The following is a 26,039-nucleotide window of genomic DNA, read 5'->3' on the forward strand; positions in this document are numbered from 1 at the left end:
CTGCAGTGCATGGATCATTGTTAATATGTATTTAAAGACATTAAATGTGTGACAAATTTGGGGAATATATACTTTTTTTTTTTTTTTTCAAAATCTACCAAACATTTCAAAACCTTGCAGTAACTGGAGGGGTACTCCTTGTTGAAGACCTCTGCTCCAGAGCAATTTTCTCAACATATTAGGCTGAATAAATTCTACATTACATTATTACTCTTTCAAGGGCTTTTTAGAAGTAAGCTAGGGATTGCTTGTGACATTTACTGTCTGCAATGTAAATGGAGCATAAAGAAGAACCTGCTTCTGGAATGTGTGCTGTGTGATGACAAAACAATACAGAGACTGTGTACATGAGACACACATGCATACACTAACAAATCGCCTGACTGTTTACCCAAGCACAAAGCAACATTTATACATACAAGACAAGGCCTGTCACTTATTAAGTGTTGTTATTAGTGCTCAGTGTTTTCCATAAACTGCCAAGATACCTGTGGCGGTGAGGGCGTGGCTATGGGCGTGGTCACCAAAACACCATCGAGTAATTGGCATAATTTACTACAATGATATGATTTTCTCTAAAAAGGCTCAAAAAATGTATACTTACTAATTAATAATAACAGATTTGAACAATAAATTATTCACTGAAATATATTTATTAATTGTGGTTCTTACAAAACCTATATCTTATAAAATATAAAAGCTAAAATGTCTCTTAAAGCTCTGCCCCTTTAATTAGTGCATACTAAATAATTTAACTTTAGCCTACTACTACAACCATATTATTTACCAGCAACATAAAGTGAAACAGAGGCAGAGGTGTCCTGCCACAGTCAGTAACAAATAAACAGAAAACAGTAGTGGTGGTAGATATACACAGAGCTTCATCAAACATCTGATCCACTGAACAAATAGCTCACTGACAAAGCTTAACCTATTGTTACTATAACAATCTACAAGGTTAATGTAAGTTGCTTCTCTTTCTTCCCCTCCATTTTTCTGCATTCTTTCATATCTCAAGTTATCATTACGTACGTATATGTATTGTTGCATTAGAACTACTGTATTGTTGATAATAAAGGTAAAGTATTGGTATTGTTCATTATCAATAGCGCTATTTCTATTGGTATTTGATTGCTCCATTTGTAGTGTAATAATGCTCATTGTAATTTCTGTATTGTGTTTAATTTTCGCTAACAGCTTATTTGCTATTACTTTTACCATCATATTTGTACATGTCGTATTTGCTGATGTTGCTCTATTGTTGTTGTTGTTGTTGTGTTTGCTGTTGTTGTTTTTGTCTCTCTGTCTAATCCCCCTCTCGTCCCCACAATTTCCCCCTCTGTCTTCTTTTTTCTCTCTTTCTATCCCCTCCTGCTCCGGCCCGGCTGCACCAAATGATAATATAAATACATTTAATAAAGTCAAATACAAATAGGGCAACAAGAGAAGTATCCTACACTTCTCTTTTGTAAAGTAAATTTGAACAGCCGATATGGGCATCTACATCAACTATATGATTTGCCTGTGAAGCTGGACAGGACAGAAAAAAAAAAAAAAAAATTTTTTTAATTTTTTTAAATGTTTTTATTTTATTTATTTTTTATTTGTTGCGGACGTAATTCTTTTGTGGCGGGCCGCCACAAATAAATTAATGTGTGGGAAACACTGAGTGCTATTATGTGCGTGTGTTCATGTGTGTGTCTGTTACTAGGTAGATATCCCGGATGAATATCTTCCCTTACTCTGGTGTCAGTTAACTTAGGTTTAGTGTTTCACCATTTAGGTGATGAGGGATAATGTCGGATATTAATACTGGCTCTCGGCTTTCTAAAGAAATTTAATTCTGTAAGTGTATCTCATGCTTTTAGTCTATCAGAAGAAGAATACTTCGAGTGTAAAGAATAATAACTAACTAGGATGTAATTTTCAGTGAAAATATGCAAGAGACTGGTGTTTTTTCTAATGATTATCAGCTGCTTTTGTCAACATAGACCAATGGACCCAAGAAGCTGCCAAAAGTTGCCAACACGTTGGGGACTCACATTGGAGAAACAAAGCTTTCATTGTTTCTTAACATGCTGTACGACAAACTTGTGCACTTACTATGGGCTTTATAAACGGGAACGGAAATGCACCCTAAGTTACAGTTAGACTAAAAAACATTGTGAATTATATTTATTTGTAAATAACCTTGCAGTTTGTTGGAAATTAACCAACAAATATGTATTTTAATAGCTTAACACAAATACAAACAGTCACTATTTAAAAGTTATTACATTTTGACAAAATATAAATTTTGTTACTTAATTTCAATTACAATTAAGTATTCTTTTTCTAGCTTTGAGGGTAAAACTAAGCAATTTGTGTACTGTATATTGTGTTTATTTTTGTATACATGACAAAGACTTTCAAATGACCTAAAATCTCTCTCAGGTGGTGTTGTCCCACTCCATAATAAATCGTTTTTGCTGTCAGGCCCCTAATTTATATCTCTCATGGCTGATGTGTCACTGCCATCATTTTATTTTCCACATCACTTCACATCTCCACTGAAACCATCCTTCCTCTTATTTCCTGTGTCACTCTAGCCCCTGCTAGTGGTCATTGTTTAAAACATGAAAACACAGCATGTAAGGCTGTGAACTTTAATGGTTGGCATATCTTCAGCCAAAGCAGCATCCTGCAACACAAACAGACATGCTCTGCCACTAATCTGCATGTTACATGAACCTCAATAGAGACGCACACACATTTACGAATACGCTCCACTCGGGAGGAGGCCCTGTCTTCTGCACCATGACTCATTAATCAAATGGATTCAGGAGCTTCGGTGGGGGAGTCAGATGAAGAAGAGATGAGAAAGCTCCCATTGCATGCAGGGTAGTATCGATCTCTAAACCTCCTCAACTTACCAATGGCAATTTATACTTACCGGACTAGCACCCTTTGGAACAGGAATACCCACCATTTTCTGTTGTTGTGACAACAGAAGGCACGGGAGGAATGAACTAAAATTGTAAAAATACATGAACTGCTTAGTTATAGTTTCTTTGCTCTACTACAGGTATTGTCCATGAGAATGTGAAAATGGGTTCAGATGGAGAGAGCGACCAGGCTTCGGGAACGTCTTCTGATGAGGTCCAGAGTCCCGTCCGGGTCCGCATGAGGAACAACAACCATCGGCGCATCTCTAATGAGGTATGGGAAGTCCAATGTCATACACCATGATCTCCCAAGTGAGTAATTCCTTTCACCTGGCAGGTGTCGTTTAATTACAAAGGGGAGCTCTTTACCTGAACAGCGTACTGCTGTAAAAGTTAATAGGTATTATACTGTTGTAACCTAAGTTATGTACTGATAAGTCATTATACACCTCTTGGTCGGATGCTTAGTATACCAATGCAATTAGACTGTTATAGACAGATACATGTTTTTATTCATTATGGTGTAAATTGACCTATCTCTACCACTTTTTAAATGGAACCTATGATAATATTAATCTACATTTAAAACACTTCCTTGTAGTCTACTCTAGTTAATATTGGATATGCTTTGGTATAAACTGCGAAAAATGTTGCTCCACAGTCACACTTTCTGCGTGTGTCTCCAAGATGTTCTTTTGTGGAGGCGTTACCAGATTGCAAATGAAACCACACCCCAGCCTTTCCAAAAGTATCAGAATTGTCTTTTAAAAATGTAGACTGTTTAAATCATTGTGTCCAAACCCTGGCCCGTAAGCCAGGGTTTGGACACAATTGCGGCCCGCCGGTATCTTCAGTTTGGCCCGCGAGACGACGGCACAAGTTAAATTTCATTCAGAAACATTTGTGCAGGGTGCTTTCATTTTAAATTTAAATACCAAGGGGTTGAACAGGTGGTCAATTGTCACCATCTTGTGGATAATATGAGAATCTCAGGTGAGTGACCATGATGTGTACTTTCTTGACATCACAAGAACAGAATTTACCCGTATGACCCAATCCAAACAACCATTCCTAGTCATGGTGCAGGAAAAACTAATTCAACCAGCCCAAAAAGTCAACACACAGTCACACATAATACAACCTGCTCACTGAACTTTGTGGATATTATAATAAACGTCCCATCACCATAACATTTTTTTAATTACACCCATTTAAATCCATTGCAATGCACAATGGGAAAGATGCAAACACTCTCTCCACACTTATCCATGTATGAGTTTTAGCTGATTGATATTTCTGATTGATTACAAAGCTTTAAATAGGTTGTCACGGAAGTAAACAAGGTTGGAGTTGAACTTTCACATACTCTTAATATTCAACTATAATATAATACTAATCAATTATATATCCATTACATTATTATAGTATGTAAACACGCACACACGTACATATATGCATATATATAAACATATATATCTATATATGTGTTTATTTGTGTATATATATATATATGTGTATACATGCGTGTATGTGTATATACAGTGTTTGTATACATGTATGTTTATATTTGTGTATATATGTATGGTTATATGTGTGTGTGTGTGTGTGTGTGTGTATATATATATATATATATATATATATATATATATATATATATATATATATATATATATATATATATATATATATATATATATATATATACATACATGTATGTGTGTATGTATACACTACCGTTCAAAAGTTTGGGGTCACATTGAAATGTCTTTATTTTCAATGAAGATAACTTTAAACTAGTCTTAACTTTAAAGAAATACACTCTATACATTGCTAATGTGGTAAATGACTATTGTAGCTGCAAATGTCTGGTTTTTGGTGCAATATCTACACAGGTGTACAGAGGCCCATTTCCAGCAACTATCACTCCAGTGTTCTAATGGTACAATGTGTATGCTCATTGGCTCAGAAGGCTAATTGATGATTAGAAAACCCTTGTGCAATCATGTTCACACATCTGAAAACAGTTTAGCTCGTTACAGAAGCTACAAAACTGACCTTCCTTTGAGCAGATTGAGTTTCTGGAGCATCACATTTGTGGGGTCAATTAAACGCTCAAAATGGCCAGAAAAAGAGAACTTTCATCTGAAACTCAACAGTCTATTGTTGTTCTTGGAAATGAAGGCTATTCCACAAAATTGTTTGGGTGACCCCAAACTTTTGAACGGTAGTGTATACATACAGCATGTATATATATATATATATATATATATATATATATATATATATATATATATATATATATATATATTGGGGTTGTACGGTATACCGGTACTGGTAATGAATCAAAAACGGTACTACACTCCCTTTGGAAAAATACAGTTTCCCTTTTTTTTTTAACAGGCATGACTGCGTTCCGTCGTCACGTCGTGGCATTACTGGTTTTACGAGCAGAGAAGCATGTTCGGCAGTGCACAATCACAGAGTACTTACAAATATCATACCTGCATGACGAGGAATAGCTAAACATGCTTCACTACACACCGTTGAAGGATACAATAGCTCACCGGCGTCACTGCTAACAAAAGATAGCACTCCTCAATGTAAACAAATGCCATGGGTGGATCTACACCTGACATCCACTGTAATGATACCAAGTACAATAGTGTATCTAGTCGATACTACAATGATTGCATCAATATTTTTTATCATCACAATTTTTTTTTCCTTTTTAAAAAATCTTAATAAAATACGTCCCTGGACACATGAGGACTTTGAATATGACTAATGCATGACCCTGTAACTAAATTTGTGGTATCATCCAAAACTAATGTAAAGTATCAAACAACAGAAGAATATGTGTTTATTACATTTTAACAGAAGTGTAGATGTAACATGTTAAAACAGAAAATAACCAGATATTAACAGTAAATGAACAAGGAGATCAATAATACATTCTTTACAGCTTGTCCCTCATAATTTTGACAAACTAATAGAATGGGAAATTACACTATATGTTACTGTATATGTAAACAGCCAAATTAGGAGTCTTTGTTTGCTTACTTACTACTGAAAGACACATTGTCTTGTAAGTTCACTATTTTATTTAAGGCCAAATTTGTTCTTCGATTGCAATAAGAAACATATATTTATTGTATCGTAAGATTTTTTTGTTAAAATAAAGCTAATGGTGCCATTGTTTTCCCCTTTATTTAGAAAAGTATTGAAATACATTTTGGTACCGGCATTTTTTTTAGCCCAATGTGGCCCCCCAGTTCATAAGTTTGGACATCTCTGGTTTAGATACATATCTTGATGTCGTCATTGTTATTTTTCTTTTCAGACACGGTCAAAAATAAACTTTGTGAAATAGGAAATACATTCACCCTGTCACAACATTAGGGACACCTGCACACACGCAGGTCGATTCAAACATGCATAAAAACCGATGTTTTTAGCAGTATTTATGTCACAGCATATTGCACGCATATGCACATGCCACAATTAGATGAAAAATAATTATTTATCCTACCTTTATTGTGTTTCCTCATAGCAGAGAGGGGAGCTCCTGTTATGGCTGAGGGCTTTAATTAATGTCCAAAGAAGTACGTTAATCTCAGTGTAGTGTCACAACGTAGCCAAACTGCAAAATACTGCGGACATAGGCATCCAAAACTGCGTGTTAGCTCACACCCAAATGCATGAACCTTATGATGTGACACTTTTGCATTGTTTAAACACGAGTATCCAACATAGTAACAACATTCATAAATCAGAAAAGATGAAAATCATCGTAGGTCTAATTTACGTTAATTCAGTGATACATTTCTGGTTTTAAAAGATGCATGGCTCCAACACAGATGTGTGCCCCCCACTGTGCTTATACATGAAAGAGACTCCATATTGACTGTCTGTACAAACCCCAAATTGTCACCAACCCCCAAGTAGAAGCACAAAGTAGATAAAGTGCCATCTGCCATTGTGCCCAATTAGTTAAACGCCAGGCGTAGGTAATAACATACAGTAATCCCTTATTTATTGCTGTTGATCCGTTGCGGGCCTGATCGTAGTAGATGAATATCCGCGTACTATGAATTATTCATTGTAAGTTGAATATTTTCATACATCATAAAAAACCTGTTTACAACATTATAAATATGTTTTTTTCAACATCATGAGTGACCTCTGGACAGGAAATAACACCCACAGTCACATTTACACTCATTTAAACAATATAGTAATGTTGCTGACGCTGAGCCAATTAGTGGCCACGATACTGAAAAGCACACTGTGATTGGTTTGGTCTCATGTAGTGGCCAATACAGTATAGTATTGATATTTTAGGTTCATTTAAACATTTTTAGTCTTGTAAATCCTTAATTTCGCCCAAAAAATACATAGAATATGCTTACAAAAATAAAATAAAACGCAATAGAATGAAGGTGCAAACTTCGCAGTGCGATGTGGTGAGGGACGACATTCCTCACACCCCGTATTTAGTAGAACTGAATCGATTTGAAGTAGGGATGTCCCAATCGATCAACCACCAATCAAAATCCACCGATTTTAGTGAAAAAGTACCTGATCGTCATTGTTGATTAATGCCTTTCAATGCCGATCACAAACGGCAATCCCCTCTGGCTAATGTATTTATTTTTTGTCCCCCTGCTGACAAGCAATTCGTGTATCACCATATACTGTTCAGTGTGTAGACACTCCCTTAGGTTAATAATAATCACATCCATTACGACAAATAAACTGCATTTCTTAGTATCTTAAGTATCATTATCAAGTATCATTAGTATTAAGATGAGGCTAAACATGGTACACATCAAGAGCAAGCAGGAGCAGGCATGCTAATAGCTAAGATAACCACTAACCTCGCTTGAAACAATAGAAAAATATGTGCCTAATAAAGTTTAAGCAGTGTAATTGGAACCATGTTGCAGCAGAAAGTAAGCATCTATTAACAGGAAATTAACAAGTAGATTAATAAGTGTCTAGAGCAGTGGTCCCCAACCGTACTGGACCGTGACACATTTTCTAATGGGCCGCACAAAAACATTAAGTAATTTATAAACGACCACATTCTCTCTGACTTCACTTTTGCCTGTCCAATTAGAACACACCACAAGGCTTGTTCATAGATGTATAATACAACTCCTGATAGGAATTCACCATTTGTTGTATCTATGTGACAAAAAAACTCTAGGCTAATTTCCATCTGCATTCCCCGGCAGGTTGATGGTATAAACAAATTGTCCATAAAAAGTTAAGTTAGACAGCTCCAACATCAGACAAACGATACAATAAAATACACAGATTCAGATACAATAAAAAAAATAAAATAAAATGGAGACCCATGTAAACAATAGGTTGCTGCATGACATCAGCTCAGGATAAAGTCACTACAGTAGTTCAAGTGCATGGGGAAGTGCTATAGTGTGCTAAATTGTTGCATATAACAAGTGCACTGAAGGAAGAAAATACACATCTCTCTTGGCCTAGCAAGTTCAAGTGCTAGTGCCTCTTAAGTTAGTGTATCATTGCATGAAATATGAATACCACTTTTAGAATAGAAATAGAAATCCATTGGAAAAAATTGCAAGTACTTCTAGTTGTATTATATGTCAACTCTCTTGTCCTCGATAATGACATATCACATATAACATATCAGATAACAAAGACATTTAAAGGCCTACTGAAACCCACTACTACCGACCACGCAGTCTGATAGTTTATATATCAATGATGAAATCTTAACATTGCAACACATGCCAATACGGCCGGGTTAACTTATAACAGTGGTTCTCAAACTTTTTTTGTCATCCCCCACTTTGGACAAGGGGGAGTTTTCAAGCCCCACCTGCCCCCATCGCCCCAACAGAACGCTAATGCCAAGCTTAACATTTTCAAATTTATCGAACATCAAGTAACATCAAGTTTTATACATTCAAACTCAATAACATAAAATAAAATCAAGTTCAATAATAAATAAAATAACTGTGCAGCTGTGGTATAACTTGCATCAAGTTCAATATCAAATAAAATAACTTGCATCAATTCAATAATAAATAAAACAAAAGTGTTATAACTTGCATCAAGTTCAATAATAAATCAAAAAAAGTGTTATAACTTGCATCAAGTTCAATAATAAATCAAAAAAAGTATTATAACTTGCATCAAGTTCAATAATAAATCAAATAAAAGTGTTGTAACTTGCATCAAGTTCAATAATACATCAAATAACTTGCATCAAGTTCAATAATAAATAAAACAAAAGTGTTATAACTTGCATCAAGTTCAATAATAAATAAAACAAAAGTGTTATAACTTGCATCAAGTTCAATAATAAATCAAAAAAAGTGTTATAACTTGCATCAAGTTAAATAATAAATCAAATAAAAGTGTTATAACTTGCATCAAGTTCAATAATAAATAAAACAAAAGTGTTATAACTTGCATCAAGTTCAATAATAAATCAAAAAAAGTGTTATAACTTGCATCAAGTTCAATAATAAATCAAATAAAAGTGTTGTAACTTGCATCAAGTTCAATAATACATCAAATAACTTGCATCAAGTTCAATAACAAATAAAACAAAAGTGCTATAACTTGCATCAAGTTCAATAATAAATAAAACAAAAGTGTTATAACTTGCATCAAGTTCAATAATAAATCAAAAAGTGTTATAACTTGCATCAAGTTCAATAATAAATCAAATAAAAGTGTTATAACTTGCATCAAGTTCAATAATAAATAAAACAAAAGTGTTATAACTTGCATCAAGTTCAATAATAAATCAAAAAAAGTGTTATTATAACTTGCATCAAGTTCAATAATAAATCAAATAAAAGTGTTATAACTTGCATCAAGTTCAATAATAAATCAAATAACTTGCATCAAGTTCAATAATAAATGAAAATAAAAGTGCCACTTTGCAATCTTTGCCAAAAAAAGGAGGACAGGGCAAGTGAACATGAGTTTTACAGTGCTCCAGCATTAGTGGCTGCAATGAGCCTGTTTTGCACTGCACAGCTTTTCAAATCGGGGTTGCAGGCTTGACACTGCCACTGTTAAAACCTCATTGAGTTCAGGGCTGAGCTGCCTTGACGCGAGTGTTTCCCGGTGAATGACACATTGTGTCCAATGCGCATTTGGCGCAACCCTCTTTATTAGAGCCTGCAGCCCGTTTCTTGACTTTGCCATGCGCGCCATCAGAGCAAAAGCCCACACAGTTTTCCCATTTAAGGTTGTGTTCTTTGAGGAAACTGTCCATTATATTGAACAGCTCATCAGCAGTGGCTCTATTTTTTATGTATTTGCAAAACAGCAAATCCTCGCACAGTGACTCGCCATTCACAAAGCTTCCGCTTAGCCCCGCCCCCATTAGTTACTGTTGCTGTCTGTCAAACTTTCGCTCCTACCTAGAAATGTAAAGCATACAGGAAAAATAAGTAATTTACATTTATCTATATAGCGGATTTCACAGACAGAATCACAAAGTGATTTCCAGTGTGTATAGAAAATGAAAGCATAGTAAAAAAAAAAAAATCAAAGAATATAATAATAAAAAAATAAAAGTGAAATTTCCTCCCGTTCCTCGCGCCCCACCTGTCATGTCTCTATTCCCCACCAGCCCCACACTTTGAGAAACGCTGACTTATAAAGTGACATTTAAAATTTCCCGGGAAATATCCGGCTGAAACGTCGTGGTATGATGACGTATGCGCGTGACGAAGTCAGTTTAACAGAAGTTATGGTACCCCGTAGAATCCTATACAAAAAGCTCTGTTTTCATTTCATAATTCCACAGTATTCTGGACATCTTTTGCAATTTGTTTAATGAACAATGAAGGCGGCAAAGAAGACAGTTGTAGGTGGGATCGGTGTATTAGCAGCGGACTACAGCAACACAACCAGGAGGACTTTGTTGGAGAGCAGACGCGCTAGCCGCCGACCTCACCTTGACTTCCCACGTCTCCGGGCCGCCAAACGCATCGGGTGAAGTCCTTCGTCCTTCCGCCGATCGCTGGAACGCAGGTGAGCACGGGTGTTGATGAGCAGATGAGGGCTGGCTGGCGTAGGTGGAGAGTTAATGTTTTTAGCATAGCTCTGTGCGGTCCGGTTGCTAAGTTGCTAAGTTAGCTTCAATGGCGTCGTTAGCACAGCATTGTTAACCTTCGCCAGCCTGGAAAGCATTAACCGTGTATTTACATGTCCACGGTTTAATAGTATTGTTGATTTTCTATCTAGCCTTCCAGTCAGGGGTTTATTTTTTTTGTTTCTATATGCAGTTAAAGCACGATGCTATCACGTTAGCTCGTAGCTAAAGCATTTCGCCGATGTATTGTCGTGGAGATAAAATGCACTGAATGTCCATTTCGCGTTCTCGACTCTCATTTTCAAGAGGATATAGTATCCGAGGTGGTTTAAAATACAAATCCGTGATCCACAATAGAAAAAGGAGAAAGTGTGGAATCCAATGAGTCAGCTTGTACCTAAGTTACGGTCAGAGCGAAAAAAAACATGTATTTCACTGCATTCTAGTCCGTCACTCTAACGTTCCTCGTCCACGAATCTTTCATCCTCGCTCAAATTAATGGGGTAATCGTCCGAATCGCTCTAGCTGCGTTGAAAACAATAGGAAAATATGAGGGAGTGAACAACTGGCAACGTCACGGTACTTCCGGTAGGGGCAAGGTTTTTTTTTATCAGAGACCAAAAGTTGCAAACTTTATCGACGTTGTTCTATACTAAATCCTTTCAGCAAAAATATGGCAATATCGCAAAATGATCAAGTATGACACATAGAATGGATCTGCTATTCCCGTTTAAATAAAAAAATTTCATTTCAGTAGGCCTTTAAAAAACAAATGTCTTTGGAGAGCTTTAATGCAGTATGCTAAGGGGAGGCTAGCAGCTTGTCTTCTAGTCGGCCAGGCTCCCTGTAGGGATGACACCCCAGCTTGCATCCGTACAGGCTGTAAAGGGGGAAACCCTGTTTCAGTCCCAGGAGCAAATGGCTTCAGCCCCTGGTTATATTTGGTTCAGGTTGACTGCCCAATCCATCCACTTCCTATTGTCACATTACCAAATGATAGCGCCTCAAAACGGATTGACTACATGATGAAAAATACTGGAACGAATGACCAAGATTACGGCATTGCTATTTTACATATGTTATATCCTATGATTTTATTATTCGTCTGTGGAGACACTTCCCCAAACCCAGGTTGATCCCTGAAAAGATTTGTTGCATGTTTCACAAATATAAGAGGTCTTTGCTCAAACTGGGAATCCTTTGAGCTTTCTCTCCTTGGATCCCGACCTAATATATTCTGCGTATCAGAAACCTTCTTGAATAGCAAGATTGATAGTGAATTGTTTGCTGTGCCTGGTTACTACAGTGATGCCTTTACTGCCTCCAGAATGCCTCAATACGAAAGTCTGCATCATGAAGTAATCTGCCTGAAGATTTATCTACCTGGCCGAATGTTATTCATGTTCTGTGTGTATAGACAGCCCTCTACAGATGACAACATCTATGATGTCATCTCAGACCACATTGACACTATCCAAGAGCTTCTCCCTATACAGTATCTGAAATTATTGTTCTGGGTGACCTAAATGCCCACCATGAAGAGTGGCTAGGAAGCAAAAAGACAGATGTCCTTGGTGAATCTGCATTCGACTTTGCTGTACTCAACCACCTCCATCAACTTGCAGATGACTCCCACCAGAATTGGAAGGGACCCCTGTGTTGTTATGGATGTAGCTAACGACAGACTTCCAAATACAAGCAAACCTGGCTGTATGACAAAGCTGACTGGGATGGAATGCGCTCTTTTGTATCTGAAACTGACAAGTCCTTCCTTTCAAAGCCTTATAGTGCTGATACTGCCTGCAATAGTGTGAAAGACAACATTGGTGATGCCATAAAAATTGTTTATACCATCCAGAACTACCAAACACAAATACTGTGATAAACCATGGTTAAATGGCAGATGTCATGATGCTGTCAAATCCAAACGATGGCAAAAGAACCGCACACGAGTACTATGAATCCTATAACTGAAATCTAAATCTGAGTGTCAGCGTACCATACGTAGAGTTCATATTCAGTTCTCGCAGCACCTGGAGCAGGAACTCAAGTACGCCAACAGTGAGAAATGGTGGAAGTTGGTCAAATCGGTAACTGATAGCAACAAAAGATCTGCCGTTTTTCCCCTGAAAAGTGATAATGGACAGCTCTTCAATAAAGCTGAAGACAAAGCTGAGCTCCTGAACAACACCCTCACTGCAAATGCTCGACAAGACAAGGGCAAAGTTCCTCCCAAGCTGAAGTTAAAAACTGATGTCTTCCTGCATACCAAGGACGTTGCTGCTGGGGAATTTACATTCTACACACATCTCCTTAAAGGCCTACTGAAATGATTTTTTTTTATTTAAACGGGTATAGCAGATCCATTCTATGTGTCATACTTGATCATTTCGCAATATTGCCATATTTTTGCTGAAAGGATTTAGTAGAGAACATCGACGATAAAGTTCGCAACTTTTGGTCGCTGATAAAAAAGCCTTGCCTGTACCGGAAGTAGCGTGACGTCACAAGTTGAAAGGCTCCTCACATTTCCCCATTGTTTACACCAGCAGCGAGAGCGATTAGGACCGAGAAAGTGACGATTACCCCATTAATTTGAGCCAGGATGAAAGAGTCGTGGATGAGGAACGTGAGAGTGAAGGACTAGAGTGCAGTGCAGGACGCATCTTTTTTCGCTCTGACCGTAACTTAGGTACAAGCTGGCTCATTGGAGTCCACACTCTCTCCTTTTTCTATTGTGGATCACGGATTTGTATTTTAAACCACCTCGGATACTATATCCTCTTGAAAATGAGAGTCGAGAACGCGAAATGGACATTCACAGTGACTTTTATCTCCACGACAATACATCGGTGAAGCACTTTAGCTACGGAGCTAACGTGATAGCATCGTGCTTAAATGCAGATAGAAACAAAAGAAATAAACCCCTGACTGGAAGGATAGACAGAAAATCAACAATACTATTAAACCATGGACCTGTAAATACACGGTTAATGCTTTCCAGCTTGGCGAAGCTTAACAATGCTGTTGCTAACGACGCCATTGAAGATGAATTAGCAACGGGACCTCACAGAGCTATGATAAAAACATTAGCGCGCCACCTACGCCAGCCAGCCCTTATCTGCTCATCAACACCCGTGCTCACCTGCGTTCCAGCGATCGACGGAAGGACGAAGGACTTCACCCGATCATCTGTGCGGTCGGCGGCTAGCGTCGGATAGCGCGTCTGCTATCCAAGTCAAAGTCCTCCTGGTTGTGTTGCTACAGCCAGCCGCTAATGCACCGATCCCACCTACAACTTTCTTCTTTGCAGTCTTCATTGTTCATTAAACAAATTGCAAAAGATTCACCAACACAGATGTCCAGAATTCTGTGGAATTTTGAGATGAAAACAGAGCTTTTTTGTATTGGATTCAATGGTGTCCGAATACTTCCGTTTAACTATTGACGTCACGCGCATACGTCATCATACATAGACGTTTTCAACCAGAAGTTTAGCGGGAAATTTAAAATTGCACTTTATAAGTTAACTCGGCCGTATTGGCATGTGTTGCAATGTTAAGATTTCATCATTGATATATAAACTATCAGACTGCGTGGTCGGTAGTAGTGGGTTTCAGTAGGCCTTTAACTTCCAACATGGACAAATTCAAGAGTTGTGTCAACTCATACTGTATATAATTAGTATGTTGTAAGAACTTACTTTAAGATCTTATTTTCTGTATTCTCACATAGTTTATTATTTATTTTCATTTAGGTGTATAATTTGGTAATTTAGGGCCACCTTTCTTCATGTTATGATGGTAACATCAGGCCCATAGAAGAGAAATAAAAACATTTAAAAATTAAGGCTTCCAGTAATTCAGCGTTATGGTTAGTTGTATTTTTCATTAACTTATTGTTGCTTTATTTATCTACCACAAGTGGAAGGCCATTCAATAAAAACAAAATAATGCCTACATTAAACTGGTCCCTAGTGCAAATAGGGTTGGGGACCGCTGGTCTAAAGAGAGGATAATAGAGCAGCAACTATTGGTGTGTCAGCATTGTCACAGTCAGTACACAACATGTAAGTGGGCACCAAAGGTAATGTCAGTACTGTATATGATCGATACTAGAATGATTAAATCAATATTTTTATTTTCTCAAAATATATATATGTTTTGTTTTTGTTAATGTTTACAAATTTAGAGAATAAGTCCCTACACCAGGGGTGTCAAACTCATTTTAGATCGGGGGCCACGTGGAGAGAAATCTACTCCCAAGTGGGCCGGACTGGTAAAATCACGGCACGATAACTTAAAAATAAAGACAAGATCAAATTGTTTTCTTTGTTTAAAAATAGAACTAGCACATTCTGAAAATGTACAAATCATAATGTTGTTGTTTTTTTACACTTACATGTTGCATTTAATAGTATTCTATCTTTGTTGTTATTTATATATTCTGAATAAATTATGTGATATTGTTAATCAGTCAAATCATTGGTGTTCATTTTCAATCTATCAAGATAAAAAAAGTATATCAAAATCAAATTACAGTATGTTATTTATGTAGTTTGATCATTTTCCTCGACTAACATATGTGGCATCATCTACAAAGAATTGCTATTGCGACATCCAGTGGACCCATTTAGAACAGCTGTTTCTTTCATTCAAAAATGTTAGGTTAATTTTTATACTTAGCAAACCGTACGTTTTACACCCCTGCCCTAGACACAGGAGGACCTTGCTCGATCAGCCACGGATCTGTATCGGACGATTGTGGAAAAAGAATGTGATCAGTCATTGCCGAATAATGCCTTTTGATGCCAATCACAAACGTCAATCCTCTCTGACTGACAAGCGACGAGCAGCTAATTATGTTTCCATACACAGTGTGGAGCTGCTCCCCTAAACTAATATTAATCATCTCCATTACGGAAAATAAACTGCATTTCTTAGTATCTTAAGGAGCATTATCAAGTATTATTATCACTTGAGGATGAGGCTAAATATGTTACACACCAAGAGAAAGCCAGGCACAAGCATGCTAATAGCTAAGCTAACATAAGTTTAAACAACACCCAAAATTAAGTGCTTAGTTAAGTTTAAGAAGTGGAAACGTGTTACAGCAGAAAGTAAGCAGTGATTAACAGGAAATTAACAAGTAGATTAATAAAAAGCTTGAGAGATGATAATTTAACAACAACTGTTAGTGTGTCAGCATTGTCGCAGTCAGTATAGACACGTAAGAGGACGATGGGATTGAGCCATAAATTGGTGGTGTCGATATTAAGGATAGTATCAGTATATGATCAGTAATAATAATCAGATCGATATTTTTGTTTTCTCTAAATCATTGTTTTATTGTTTTCGTTCATGTTTACAAACTCCGGGAATAATTTTCTATGCACAGAAGGACTTTGAGGGCAAAAACCAAATGATTTAAAATTAGTAGCAGATAGTAGTTGATTTTGTTTTGTTACTGTTTTCTTTGCTCAGACAATTGAGAGGATGAGGAACTATAGTTTAGTTGATTTTGTATAACTGTCAATGGCACTCACCATAAATAAATAGAAAAATGTAGTTAATACATGTAGTTAATACATGTGATCGGTAGAAAATCTTCTTCTTTCTGCTGCTTTCTGCTGCTCAATTTAGGAGATGACCGGCAGCAGACAAATTTCCTGCACCCCAGCACCCAATGCGGTGTCTATTCATGTATGATCTCTTTGGAACCCACAGTTTAACAACCTTATCATTCAAAGTGCTAAACTTCATATAAAGTCTGATGTCTTGAAGGGGAACTGCACTTTTTTGGGAATTTTGTCTATCGTTCACAATCATAAAGAAAGTCATGACGACGGATGGATTTTTTTTAATGCATTCTAAATATTAAATAAATGTAAATAAAAGTCCGCTTACAGCGGAGCCAGTGGAAGTTCCACTATTTCGCCCATAAAATTAGATAAATAACCATTTAAAAAGCACCAACGATACTCCATTTACATTTCGTGATTTGAACATTAACCAAGTATTAGTGATATTGTTAATATTATTATTATTATTTTATTTACATTTATTGTTTTGTCTTTTCCAGCCACTCAGGCAAGTCATATTGTTGATGTAGATGCCCATATCTGTTGTACAAAACTTTTTTTTACAAAAGAGAAGGGTGGTATACTTCTCTTGTTGCCTTATTTGTATTTGCCTTTATTAAATGGATTTATATTAATGTTTGGCACAGCTGGACCGTAGCAGGAGGGAATAGAAAGAGTGCAGTTCGCCTTCAAAGGGACAAATTCCATGCAACCCATCACCCAATGTCCTGTCGATTAATGTATGATGTCTTCGGTCGCCATAGTTTAACAACCTTATCATTAAAAGTGCTAAACTTCATATAAAGTCTGCCGTTCTTAAAGGGGAACTGCACTTTTCTTTTGAATTTTGCCTATCGTTCACAATCATTATAAGACACCAGACGACATATTTACGAGTGACATACATTGTCACTCGTAAATTAAACGTAAATAAAAGTCTGCTTACAATGGAACCAATGAGCGGTCCTCTATTCCACCCATAAAGCCCTCTAAATAATCATCCAAAAAGCGCCAACAATACTCCATTTACATTTTGTGACTTGAATGTTAAAGTATTAGTGATATTGCCATTATAAGTGCTAATGCAGACGAACTATCTATAGCGGCGTTGTGATCAGAGGGAGCTAACTAGCTTGTGTGGCTATGTTGACATTGGCTGGTGAGCTGCTTTCTCGCCTCTGAGCTCGTGAAAGTTTATTCTAGGTCATAAATAATGCCTCTCACCTGTATAGTAGAAGGACGAAGGCATAATCCGACAAGTTGATCAACTTTGGCATTCAATTTAAACCCAAAAAGGGCGAGAACAACCTTAAAAATTGCTTAGCCTGTGCTTTGTTGCACCCCCGTTTTTCTTTGCGAAGAATATGATTATGCAAGACAACTAGGGCAGTCAGGTCGTCTTGGTCTCGCTTCTGACCGGTGCCGCCTTGGCACCGGTCAGAAGCGAGACCGCCTGGCCGACCCACAGCCTCGAAAAGATCCACATGTCCGAACGATGTCGAGTGGAACGGGATTTTACGAGAATTACGACTCATGACTTAAAACACCTTTTAATGAAATCACCTGCAAGTCGCAAATGTACTTTGTCGACATTTTAGAAATATTGCATTTATTTTGCGAAAAACTGCAATGGAAACGCAGCTAGTGATGTTGTCGAAGGAATAAGCGAGTGTTGTGTGTTTTTAGAGTTAATACGCTCACGTATGATTAAAAGGAGCAAAATACAAACTATTACATGTTATTATAAATGTGCCTGTTACTACATTACATATACTTACAGAGTGTATATAAAACCTTTAAAGGAGATGTTTGAATGTTGTTTAGAGCGCTTTATAAGCGGAATAGAGCAACTCCCATACACTCCATTGTAAGCAGACTTTTGATCGCATTTATTTACGAGTTTTAATGCATTAAAAAGAAAAATGTGTGTTCTTGTCTTACATACGGATTGTGAATGATGGGCAAAATAAATAAAAAAAGGTCCAGTTCCCCTTTAAAGCCAATGTTTTCCTTTTTCTAGTATCGATAAATATGATCGATTCTCTTTCAAAATGATCTTGGATCGATAACTACCTTCCGGAAGGCCAACTTGTCGAGCACAGATCGATGTTTTGGAATCCAGTGTTTCCCCCAGAAAATTTGTTAGCTAAGGTGGTGTCTCTCCAGAGGGAGGGGGCGTCTCCCAGGACAGGCGGCAGGACGGGAAGGGTGTGGGTGGGTGTAAGGAACAGTGTAACTAGGCCTGTCGCCATCACGTCTCCACCTCATCGTTAGTTTGTCTAAATTGTCAGACGATCACTTATCTGATGTCTCCATCATGTCCAGAAGTCTCTTCTTTATCTGGACGTCTTCTTCTACTGCATTCAGCAACATTGTCTCGATTGGAAGTTTTCGTTTTAGTCTGTCCTGCTTTTGGCTGTTGAGTTTTGCCTAGTAAAAAAAAAAAATCATTTTTATAAGGATTTTTACAAAATTACATTCAATAATCATGAATACATTATTTGGGATAACCCCAATTTAGCCCAGGTGTAAGATAGTGACATGTTATTTACAACATGTCGAATGGCCCTCAACATTGTCGGGAAACAATGTGTGCCAATAAAGCACTTCATCGAGGTATTTTAATTTTGACAGAAAAAAATAATATTTAGTGCAACTGCAGTTTTACTTAACACAATGTTATTTATTACAAGAAACTACTCAAAGCATTTTTATTACAACCCTATTTAAATACATCTAAAACAGCTGAACTTTAATATTTGCTGGCCATCTTGACTTCTGATACCAAAGCAAGTATTTTTGTCCCACTTTCAACATTGTTGAAAGTAGTCATCTGAGAGCATTTGTAATTGCAGTGCAGTTCATATAAAAATATTTCGATGCCCAGATATACAACATATATCTGCCTTTTAACAATATTACTCCCTAGCAATGAAGTTAGCGCCCACATACCTGAAGTAGAGCTCTTCTCTCTTTCACCACAGAAGATTGTGGATTGCTTCCATTGGAATCTTGCTGCTCTTGTACAAACCCCGTTTCCATATGAGTTGGGAAATTGTGTTAGATGTAAATATAAACGGAATACAATGATTTGCAAATCATTTTCAACCCATATTCAGTTGAATATGCTACAAAGACAACCTATTTGATGTTCAAACTGATAAACATTTTTTTTTTTTGCAAATAATCATTAGCTTTAGAATTTGATGCCAGCAACATGTGACAAAGAAGTTGGGAAAGGTGGCAATAAATACTGATAAAGTTGAGGAATGCTCATCAAACACTTATTTGGAACATCCCACAGGTGTGCAGGCTAATTGGGAACAGGTGGGTGCCATGATTGGGTATAAAAACAGCTTCCCAAAAAATGCTCAGTCTTTCACAAGAAAGGATGGGGCGAGGTACACCCCTTTGTCCACAACTGCGTGAGCAAATAGTCAAACAGTTTAAGAGCAACGTTTCTGAAAGTGCAATTGCAAAAAATTTAGGGATTTCAACATCTACGGTCCGTAATATCATCAAAAGGTTCAGAGAATCTGGAGAAATCACTCCACGTAAGCGGCATGGCCGGAAACCATCATTGAATGACTGTGACCTTCGATCCCTCAGACGGCACTGTATCAAAAACCGACATCAATCTCTAAAGGATATCACCACATGGGCTCAGGAACACTTCAGAAAACCACTGTCACTAAATACAGTTTGTAGCTACATCTGTAAGTGCAAGTTAAAGCTCTACTATGCAAAGCGAAAGCCATTTATCAACAACATCCAGAAACGCCGCCGGCTTCTCTGGGCCCGAGATCATCTAAGATGGACTGATGCAAAGTGGAAAAGTGTTCTGTGGTCTGACAAGTCCACATTTCAAATTGTTTTTGGAAATATTCGACATCGTGTCATCCGGACCAAAGGGGAAGCGAACCATCCAGACTGTTATCGGCGCAAAGTTCAAAAGCCAGCATCTGTGATGGTATGGGGGTGCATTAGTGCCCAAGGCATGGGTAACTTACACATCTGTGAAGGCACCATTAATGCTGAAAGGTACATACAGGTTTTGGAACAACATATGCTGCCATCTAAGCGCCGTCTTTTTCATGGACGCCCCTGCTTATTTCAGCCAGACAATGCCAAGCCACATTCAGCACGTGTTACAACAGCGTGGCTTTGTAAAAAAAGAGTGCGGGTACTTTCCTGGCCCGCCTGCAGTCCAGACCTGTCTCCCATCGAAAATGTGTGGCGCATTATGAAGCGTAAAATACGACAGCGGAGACACCGGACTGTTGAACGACTGAAGCTCTACATAAAACAAGAATGGGAAAGAATTCCACTTTCAAAGCTTCAACAATTAGTTTCCTCAGTTCCCAATCATTTATTGAGTGTTGTTAAAAGAAAAGGTGATGTAACACAGTGGTGAACATGCCCTTTCCCAACTACTTTGGCACATGTTGCAGCCATCAAATTCTAAGTTAATTATTATTTGCAAAAAAAAAATAAAGTTTATGAGTTTGAACACCAAATATCTTGTCTTTGTAGTGCATTCAATTGAATATGGGTTAAAAAGGATTTGCAAATCATTGTATTCCGTTTATATTTACATCTAACACAATTTCCCAACTCATATGGAAACGGGGTTTGTACGTCATTCGGCATATCTTTGTCTGTGACCAGGCTGTCAAGGGTGAATGGAGAATCCGAACTCCTGTGAGAGCTTGTGTCAATATCTGATGTTTCTATTCCAAATTGAATGGATGTAGTTGATAGAGAACCGCCCCAGATCTGCTTGCATAGTTCGAAGTATAGCAAAACAACTCTACCGTAACCACTTCTTCCACCTGCGTCGACAGCTTGTCTGTACTTTCCACGAATCGCTTTCAGTTTAGTGTCGATAGTTGTTTTTGTGATGTCCTCTTTCCGATGAGGAAATTCCTCAGATGTCCCTCCAAGTCCATACCGTTCCAAAAATAGGGTAAGGATGTCACCATACTTGGACTGGCAAGTTTCCCAGTCAACACTTTGTTGAGTTTTGTTAACTTTAAACTCCAAAATGATGCTTAAAAGTAGCTCTACTCCTCTGTCAGTCCACATATATAATTCTTTCTTGCTGTGATCCGCCATTTTTGCTATATGCCGCCTCCGGAAATTACTTTTTGGATGTTTCTGATTGGCTAAAATGGTCTTAAGTCCTAGGCTACAGCGGCCCTAGTATTTTGGCATGCGTATGACACTCAGTGTATGCGTTTGCTTGGGGACAGAGATAGTTTTTTAAATGCGCACGTGTGGCTGGAGATCTTGTTAAGACGTTAGTTTAGGCGGTGGCTCTTTGTTGTTAAGGCATCCGCCTTAACAACAAATCGCTGCGGAAACCCTGGAATCTAAGGAATATGAATCGATATATTAATTGTTACACCCCTAATGATTAGTATTGTTATCAGCCTATCTCAGTCATTGATGAAATGTATTGGAATCAGCAGCATAAATCCCTGATTGGAACATCCTTACTTTGAATTCTTGGCACGCAATGCTTGTTCTTGTTCATCCTAAATGTGTTTGACGGTGGGTTCTGTGCAAAATGAGATGGAAAAGGGCCTTCCCTGGGGTGCATATAAATGTGTAAATTGTCTTGATAAAATGATGAGTCAGGATTCATGGGTAACTAAGCAGTCCAGCCCAACTCTTAGATCAGAAGATAGACATTTCTGATTTCTGTGAATCTGATTAGATTGAACAGATTCACCAGAAGGATGCCACACACAGCAAAAATTTAACTAAAACATGATTTTTCATTGCTGTTTGTGGTGAGTTATCCGTACACAAGAGCGTATCTGTACGCTGTAGATGTGATTAGGTTCTTCATACATTAACACTATCTGAGCTCATGTCGTGTTGTCAGACACTGTGTCTGTGCGTGTCTGTTTAAAGAAGCTGGAGAGTGGTGAGCACAGCAGTATTGTGGGAAATGCCTCTGGACACACATGCTACTGCCTGTGTCTGCTGTGAACGGGGCTAATTTAGACCATGTTTACCAGAAAGAGACGGGGGGTGGCGTGGAGGGAACGTGCTAAAGGGAGGAAATAATAAAGAAAATATTAATAATTTTAGTAACAATTAAGATAATCTAGATGAATGGGATGCAGATGATGCAAGAGGGGAAAAGATAGATGGAGGACAAGATGACAGGCAGCCAAAGAGGAAAAAACAATGTCTCCTCAGAGCTTGCCCCTTCCAGTCCCCCTTCCCCCTACTGCCTTTCTCCTCTCAGGAATCTGTCCATTCCTCTCCTCCTACTCACTCACTCCCTCCTCCCTCGCCTACTTTTTTTGTCCTGCCCCCCTCTCTCTCTCTCTCTTTCTCTCTCCCTCTCTCTGGCTGAGCATGTGGATGGCACCGTGGTCTCGCTCTGGCACACTGTGTGCGTGCGGTCATGTGGCAGCAGAGAGATGTGCATGGGGCAAAACGCTCGTGTGTGAGTGCATTATAGAAAGACACGTTTAAGGAGGACAATGAGGGAGCTACTAGAGCTGTTCTGCATTGTGAGTATAGGCGCACGCGTGATTGCGTGGGGATCTGTATTCATTCAACACCAGTGAGTAAGAGGGGCATGAACGTTGGTCTTTGTAAGCTTGTGTCTATTTAACAGAAAGTATGGCGATGGCAAGATCTGTGGCCTTGCATCCAATATGGCTATATTTATTAAAAATGGTGTTACCATCAGGGAGGATTGTGTTTGTGGCAGGGTTTGCTCTCGTTATCTGCACTCTTTAATGCTTCAAGCTGTGTAAATCACAGAGGTCAAAGTCTCTCTGTCATGTGCATGTTTAGCTTGTTTTGCTTTCCGTGTTTTGATGTAGTCTGCCGAGCATTTCCGGGCAGTGTTATATATGTATATGAGTGTATTTGCTAAGGGTGTGTAGTCATACTGTGGAGTGTGCTTGTACTGATAATGAGTGTAATTATGCTAGCCATTGTAAAGGCTACTTTCCCTTCTGTCTTTTATCTTCTGGCACACACTCACACAACTTCTCATTTAACACACATATAATATCTCATACAGAGTACAAACATATATACAACGGGGGGCTGTTGGGACTGTGCCAGCCAGCCCCTGCTGCCATGGAAACAACGTGTGATCGGCACTTTATCCCTGAACACGTCCTTCATGTATACAACATTCGAGGCGATTAGTGGGAATTTGCCTTAGTTACAGATATGTTCTTAATCCCTAAATTTAAGTATGCAGACATAATTTAGTTTCACTTACAAGCTGTCATAAAAATGGTTCATCGAAAGTGAGCCCAGTTTCTATTCAGTGCTTGAGCAGAAGAGAACAGCTAGGATGAGAAGAAAGCCACAAAAAGACCAGAGCAGATGTCTTCCAGATGACGTCTGGAACTTTGTCATTCTGCCAAAAATGTAGTTGGAAAATTAGTCTGGTTCAAGTCTCATGTAGTAGCCTTTCTCTGGTCTTTCATACCTGAGACATGAATGCAGTTCACATACAATTTTAGCAGCCATTCATAAATCTGATGATACCTGTGGCATTGACTGGGCGAGCTGCCGTAAGAATAGTGTGTGCAATACCTATGCTATATACTTGGTCAGTTCAAATGTACTTTTTTCAGGTTTAAGATGATCAACAAATTTGTTCTCATACAGATTTGTTTGTGCTGTATTGCAATTAGACATTTTTTTTACAATTAACATGGTGGAAAACATTTCTGGTTCCAGATAGTGTTCCGCAGCCCTCCCGGAGTAAAATCATGCGACTCCTGGGTCAGATATGTGATAGTATTTTTATGCATGGCCCTGCCTATGTTTTGCAATAATCCTGCAAACAGACACACACACACACACACACACACACACACACACACACACACACACACACACACACACACACACACACACACACACACACACACACACACACACACACACACACACAAAAACCAACAGTGAACATCTCCATCCTTGGTCCATCCATCCATTCATTTTCTACCGCTTGTCCTACTCGGGGTCACGGTGGGTGCTGGAGCCTATCCCAGCTGCATTTGGGCGGAAGGCGCGGTACACCATGGGTGTCGCTAGCTATTTACTGCACATGACAAATGAGGCAAACTGATTCCATTTCATTTCGAAAAGCAGCATCAACACTATAAAGGAGCATCAATTTTTTTAATCAGTGATAATTAATAAGAATAAATAAACCTACAACAACCACAATGCACTCGGCCTGCTGCCTTCCAAGGCTGCTTTGAGGCCGCGCTATGCTCAGCTGTCACTTTCACTTCGCTGGTTTTGATAACATTACTGAGCAGTACAGAGCCCCATACAAATGTGTGCTTGCAAAAAAAGCCAGCATAGAATGAGTGTTGATGTGAATAATCATCAGAAACATGGAGAGAAGTTGAATTTACTGTTGTGAAATTGTCACATAATCATAATTATCAATCGTCACATAAAGTTTTGTCCATTAAATGTGGCAGAACAGTTGGTTGGTTTATACATGGATTGACCAATAATAGCCAACTCAGTTTGATCGGGGAAGATTACAAAATGTCAAAAATCTCTGTTAAATACTCAAACACACAAACATTTTTATTACCAGGGCTTCACAATTAAAATAATGTTCATATTAGCAGTATATGCTCATCCACATCTCGCCATTTATTGGACAAACAACAATGTTTGCTTAAAGTTGGGGTACTTGAATCTTGTGTCACCAGGCAGAATTCAAACTGTAAATCCCACCCCCACCCACTCTGCACACCTCGCTGATTGTCCCTCCCAGTCTCCTCCTCTCTGGAAGTACACAAAATCGTGCATGAGAGCTGTACGTGCACACACATAGGTTGTTGACAGTCTGAACTTGCATTGAAGGATCCCCTCGTTCGTATTTTGTTGCAGACTATCGGTAACGCACATCGCCACGCAAAAGGATACACACAAAATATAGGAACATGGAGGATTAGATCACCTGTCTAGAAGGAAAACAGCCACTTGCGTGTCCAAAGTTAGTCCGACACTGGCCAGCAAGGCCCATCTTGAATACGCCGGAACTATATGTATTCAAGTTTTGGCTCTTCTTTGTTTTTTTTAGACGTACTGCGACTTTCTTTTCTTCTGCCGATTTTCTCTATTTGCGTTTTTTGCAGTATATGCTCTAACAGCAAGCACAGGTATTGCGATCATTTCAGGTGGGTGTTCGGCTGCCATGCTTTACTGAAAACAAGGTCACACCATGCATGCACTTCACTGTGTATCGTGTCACCCAATGAGGAGGCTCCTTCGTTGGTTCTGCTCATCCCTCCTTTCTTTAAATCCTGTGGTTGGATTTGGAGGGGTTGATCGCCACAAAGACAAATTATTTTGTCTTCTGGGGTTTTATTTACTAAAATACTTAATTTTGAGCCACAGACAAAATGCAGACGTACAA

At 38.3% G+C, this 26,039-nt stretch overlaps 1 protein-coding gene across 4 annotated transcripts in view; it reads left to right on the forward strand.

The window, feature by feature from the left end:
* LOC133653931 (cyclin-dependent kinase 17-like) overlaps positions 1-26,039 on the forward strand; it is a 115,999-nt gene that overhangs the window by 55,341 nt on the left and 34,619 nt on the right. For all 4 annotated transcript variants that reach the window (XM_062053774.1, XM_062053775.1, XM_062053777.1 and 1 more), the window contains one exon: positions 3,065-3,198. In XM_062053774.1, the coding sequence (XP_061909758.1) occupies positions 3,065-3,198 (134 nt within the window). The remainder of the gene's footprint in view (positions 1-3,064; positions 3,199-26,039) is intronic.

The sequence above is a fragment of the Entelurus aequoreus genome, linkage group LG07, assembly GCF_033978785.1.
Source record: "Entelurus aequoreus isolate RoL-2023_Sb linkage group LG07, RoL_Eaeq_v1.1, whole genome shotgun sequence".
Classification (NCBI taxonomy): Eukaryota; Metazoa; Chordata; class Actinopteri; order Syngnathiformes; family Syngnathidae; genus Entelurus; species Entelurus aequoreus.